The sequence below is a fragment of the Neoarius graeffei genome, chromosome 2 (assembly GCF_027579695.1).
Source record: "Neoarius graeffei isolate fNeoGra1 chromosome 2, fNeoGra1.pri, whole genome shotgun sequence".
Lineage (NCBI taxonomy): Eukaryota > Metazoa > Chordata > Actinopteri > Siluriformes > Ariidae > Neoarius > Neoarius graeffei.
Window position 1 is genome coordinate 120281756 of NC_083570.1, and position 5992 is coordinate 120287747.

Consider the following 5992-nt stretch of genomic DNA (forward strand, 5'->3'; position numbering starts at 1 on the left):
CAAAGAGAACATTGCTTTACACATCAACACAATTTACACAGACTGCTTTATAGAAATGTCAGTGATGACAGAAATTATATTTAACTTTACATCTAATGTTATCAGTGAAACTGATGGAGAAAAGAAATTGCATTTTAGAGTTTAAGGAAAAATTAAAATCACTTACTTTTGATGATGAGTTTGGTTCCTCCACCGAAAGTCCACCACAGTGATACATTCTAATGAAGCCGTCGTACAAAAACCTCTGTTACACTCCAGTGAGCGCACACACACACACACACAGACACACAGACACAGAGTTGTGGTGTTTGCATGTGTGTGCTGTGTCACTGCTGCACACACTTTAAGAGCTGTAGTGCTGATCAGAGTGTGTTCAGTCCTTTCAGAGCCACTGACACGCAGCACAATGATGATGGTACTGATTCTACTGCTGGGGACACTGGGACTCCTCGCTCACCGTGAGACACTCTCTTTACTTTTATTATTCATACAAATCATCACATCACTCTCACACTCACTACTACATTTGTTTCCATTCTTTTAACTCTGCATCCTTTTCTTTAGAGTCCTTTGGGGAAATCGTCCTGACTCAGTCTCCAGGATCTCAGTCTGTTTCTCCAGGACAATCTGTTACTCTCACCTGTACAGCCAGTCAGGATATTGATGATGACCTCGCCTGGTACCTGCAGAAACCTGGAGAAGCTCCTAAACTCCTGATCTATTCTGCATCTACTCGTCAGTCTGGGATTCCAGATCGTTTCAGTGGCAGTGGATATGATCGAGTATTTAATCTAAAAATCTCTGGAGTTCAGTCTGAAGATGCAGGAGATTATTACTGTCAGCAGGATGACACCACTCCGTACACACAGTGTTATAGCGCCGTACAAAAACCTCCCTCAGCTGTAGAGGAAGTGCTCTGACTCAGAAACACACACTGATCTGAGAACAGCTGCAGAGCTGCTAAAGCTGCACTCCACTGAACATCATCAACTCAAACCCACTACAGCACTGAGCACTTTCATCATTATTAGCGCTTTAATAATTTACAATCAATAGTTAATTTATTAAACATGATCTGATAGTTTATTCATCATAAGATAAATGTTATAATTACTAAAGTAACTCATCATGAGTGTTATCATATTCTATAATGGTATTAATTATAATGTTAAAAATAATGACTTGCTGCTTTCATTCATTCATTCATTCATTTATTCAAAAGCTCCGAACCCCATACTCCCGAAGCACCGCCCACAGATTACCATGAGGGACATGGTCGAATGCCTTCTCCAAATCCACAAAGCACATGTGGACTGGTTGGGCAAACTCCCATGAACCCTCGAGTACCCTATGAAGGGTATAGAGCTGGTCCAGTGTTCCGTGACCAGGACGAAAACTGTATTGTTCCTTCTGGTTCCAAGGTTCGACTATTGGCCAAATTCTCCTCTCCAGTACCCTGGAGTAAACCTTCCCTGGGAGGCTGAGAAGTGTGATTCCCCTATAATTGGAGCACACTCTCCGGTCCCCTTTCTTAAAAAGAAGGACCACCACCCCAGTCTGCCACTCCAGGGGCAATGTCCCTGACTGTAACGTACAATGTAATTATTTAAGCTTCTCATCTCATCTCATTATCTCTAGCCGCTTTATCCTTCTACAGGGTCGCAGGCAAGCTGGAGCCTATCCCAGCTGACTATGGGCGAAAGGCGGGGTACACCCTGGACAAGTCGCCAGGTCATCACAGGGCTGACACATAGACACAGACAACCATTCACACTCACATTCACACCTACGGTCAATTTAGAGTCACCAGTTAACCTAACCTGCATGTCTTTGGACTGTGGGGGAAACCGGAGCACCCGGAGGAAACCCACGCGGACACGGGGAGAACATGCAAACTCCACACAGAAAGGCCCTCGCCGGCCCCGGGGCTCGAACCCAGGACCTTCTTGCTGTGAGGCGACAGCGCTAACCACTACACCACCGTGCCGCCCCCTTATTTAAGCTTTTCGTAGTAATAGGAAAATCACAGCTTAGTAACAGAAAGAATTTGGTAACCAACAGACATATAACAAAACAGTATGTAATATTTGCAAAACAATATATTTTGAACAAATTTACAAAAAATAATAAATAAATAAATATATATATACATATATATAAAGGGGCGGCACGGTGGTGTAGTGGTTAGCGCTGTCGCCTCACAGCAAGAAGGTCCTGGGTTCGAGCCCCGTGGCCGGCGAGGGCCTTTCTGTGCGGAGTTTGCATGTTCTCCCCGTGTCCGCGTGGGTTTCCTCCGGGTGCTCCGGTTTCCCCCACAGTCCAAAGACATGCAGGTTAGGTTAACTGGTGACTCTAAATTGAGCGTAGGTGTGAATGTGAGTGTGAATGGTTGTCTGTGTCTATGTGTCAGCCCTGTGATGACCTGGCGACTTGTCCAGGGTGTACCCCGCCTTTCGCCCATAGTCAGCTGGGATAGGCTCCAGTTTGCCTGCAACCCTGTAGAAGGATAAAGCGGCTAGAGATAATGAGATGAGATGAGATATATATAAAGTTAACTATAACAGTATTTGCAAATTACAATATATACTAATGTTTATAATTATGTGCTATAATTATCAACTAGTAAGACATCAACAGGCCTGGTGAGTGTTATAATGTCCTTAGCTGCCTGACTCGAGTCAGTTGGTGAGTCCAGAGAGATGATGATAAGGTGAATCCATGATGTAATCCAGAGGGATTATTCCTGACGTGTATCAGGATGTGTAACTCCTACAGCCGATTGCGTAATGACGAAATGCATGTTGCATCAGCTCCTAAAATGGTCACCAGCCATGCGCGTGAACTACAGGAACAAGAGATGAGTAGCGGCAGCGCGAGGCCACAGATCAACTTGATAAAACCGTGTATTCTGAAGGCGTCTGGCTGAAATTAATTTGTGTTTTGCTCGCTCGCGAGACCACGATGTAGAAGAAGAAGGAGACACCAAAAAGCCGCGTGCACTCCATGTCCAACAGGAAAACAGTCTTTTTTCTAACTCTACTACAACTGCCCCCTAGTGTTTAACTCTATCATATCTAATAAATACTAAACAAAACAACTATACATACACAGATTACAGAATGACACACTGCAAATAATATGAAATTGTCTGTTTATAATAAAAATATAGGTAACAAACCTCTGGCAATGTCAAATCTGGAAAATGACCCATCAGGCTGGTGCATAGCACTATTAGCATTAGTAGCTTTGAGTTTCTCCAATTCTATCTGCTGCATTTCCTTTTCATGCTGCAGCTCAGCTTGTCTTAGTTCAGCTTCTAGCTCTTTTTTTCTTAATTTCAGCCTCCAATTCCTTTTGTTTAATTTCAGCCTCCAATCTCAATTTTTCGATTTCTACAGTTGAAGCACCTGTACCCACTGACTCTTGTTCTAGTTTTTCCAAAGCAGCTGGAGGTAAAACCTGATCATCAACTAAATGATAGACAATAATCTCTTTAATCTCATCCTTTCTCATGGCATTCCTGACCTCAAGGTCAAGATGCTTGCCTAAAGCTAACAAGCTAGACTTTTTAAGGTTATCTAAACTCTCAAGCTTTGGATCCTCAGTAAACAATGTATAGAATTCAGCTGCATTGAATTCAGCCATGTCTGTTGGTTATTGATTTTTGACAATTTGCAATATATGTAAATTTAGCAAAATTTGGAAAAAAGTTAGAATAATACAATGTAATTAACAAATTTCAAATCCCGGACGAGCCCCCAATTTCTGTTACGTACAATGTAATTATTTAAGCTTTTCGTAGTAATAGTTATATGTCTGTTGGTTACCAAATTCTTTCTGTTACTAAGCTGTGATTTTTTACTAAGATGTAATATTTGCAAAACAATATATTTTGAACAAATTTACAAAAAATATCATATTTATTATACAAAGTTAACTATAACAATATTTGCAAATTACAATATATACAAATGTTTATAATTATGTGCTATAATTATCAACTAGTAAGACATCAACAGGCCTGGTGAGTGTTATAATGTCCTTAGCTGCCTGACTCGAGTCAGTTGGTGAGTCCAGAGAGATGATGATAAGGTGAATCCATGATGTAATCCAGAGGGATTATTCCTGACGTGTATCAGGATGTGTAACTCCTACAGCCGATTGCGTAATGACGAAATGCATGTTGCATCAGCTCCTAAAATGGTCACCGGCCATGCGCGTGAACTACAGGAACAAGAGATGAGTAGCGGCAGCGCGAGGCCACAGATCAACTTGATAAAACCGTGTATTCTGAAGGCGTCTGGCTGAAATTAATTTGTGTTTTGCTCACTCGTGAGACCACGATGTAGAAGGAGAAGGAGACACCAAAAAGCCGCATGCACTCCGCGTAACAAACCCCTCCTCCTAGCAAAAAGTTGGGGGTCTTGAATCGACAACTTTTCCCAATTTATACATATATACATATATATATATCCTATGTAACTACATTCAAGTTCAATTAGTCTTAAGTGCAACAATGCTATTATGTATACATACATTGACATAACTGTATATCATGTATACAAAATGCATTACTATGGGATAATTAATTACATTCTTGACAAAGTATCTGCTAACAAATTGTCTTTACCTTTGATATGTTTGAAATCCAAATTATACTCTTGTAAAATCAAACTCCATCTCAAGAGTCTTTGATTTTTACACTTCATCTTTTGAACAAAAGTCAGTGGATTATGATCTGAGTACACAAGAGTAGGCTCACAGCTTGTAGATATATACACATCAAAGTGTTGCAAGGCCAGCAGTAAAGCCAACGCTTCCTTCTCAAGAGTGGAATAATTGCATTGATGTTGATTTAACTTCGAGAAGTACTGTATATATATATATATATATATATATATATATATATATATATATATATATATATATATATATTTATTTATTTATTTATTTATTTATTTATTTTTTTTTTTTAATTTGCTTGCAGTGGTTTTTTATTCCCTTTTTTATTGTAATTGCTTGATGTTTTTAGTTTGTTGTGGGGTGCATTGAAACGAAGTGTGATGACCTTGGGAGTGCTACACCCACACCCTGTGCACTGACTTAATTACTTGATGAGTGACAGGTGTGGGGGGATGCGCCACACAATCTAGGTAGATTTTTATTGGGACTGAAAAAGAGAGAGTGAGGCGCGGGTGGGGCAGACGCTGGAGAGAACAGTCATCGGAGAAGCAGTCCTCCCGGGTGTTAGTAGCCACCGCTGAACTGTGAGGAGTCGCAGTGGGGAGACGGGCAGCACCCGGTGTCCGCCAATGCTGTTTCACTCAGGCCTGGGTTGGCACAGAGATATCTGCCACCCAGGAAAACAATCTGATGGCTTCGGGTCAGCCTGAGAGGCGTGCAAGGAGGGTGTTGAATGACAGAGAGAAGAAGTGTGGACATGGGAGGAGCAGTTGAAATGGACTTGAACTTTTAAATGCACTACACATTAGATTGCATACATCATACATCGACCAATAACAAGAACAACAAATAGACTAGGGTAAGCGAGGCCTGCATGCAGATGCCTCTGCAGGTGTTTCACTGCACGCCTCGCTTCTTTTAATGCTAACACAATTTAGAGGAGGCATATATCTATGAGTTTGCAGGGTTGTTGCAGCATGCAGGGGGAAATCTGGGCAGAGACTCACCCTGCGCGCACACTTCTTTTAATGCAATACATTAGAGAAAGCCCACAATATAGCCATTTACATTCTTACATAGGACAAATATGGCATGTTGCGTGATGGTCTGGAGTCGTGGTGTGGGGGGTGCTGGGGGCCATGGGCTGGTTAGCACACAGGGCCTTCCCTCTGCCGTCTCATTGTGGTATATCTTGTGCAGGGGCGGGACGACACCGTGGTCATACTTGGGTGCCCAGGCAATCCTTATAGAGGATCGCATCGCTCCTGTGGAGGATGGCCCCATGAGGACAGTTGAAAGTCGCACTTGG

At 41.9% G+C, this 5992-nt stretch overlaps 1 gene segment (V, D, J or C); it reads left to right on the forward strand.

Moving 5' to 3' along the window:
* Nucleotides 1–292: 292 nt before the first annotated feature.
* On the forward strand, nt 293–1066 carry LOC132875248 (immunoglobulin kappa variable 3-15-like). The segment is given in 2 exon segments: nt 293–458; nt 565–1066. Coding segments are annotated over 2 exon segments (408 nt in total).
* Nucleotides 1067–5992: the final 4926 nt, after the last annotated feature.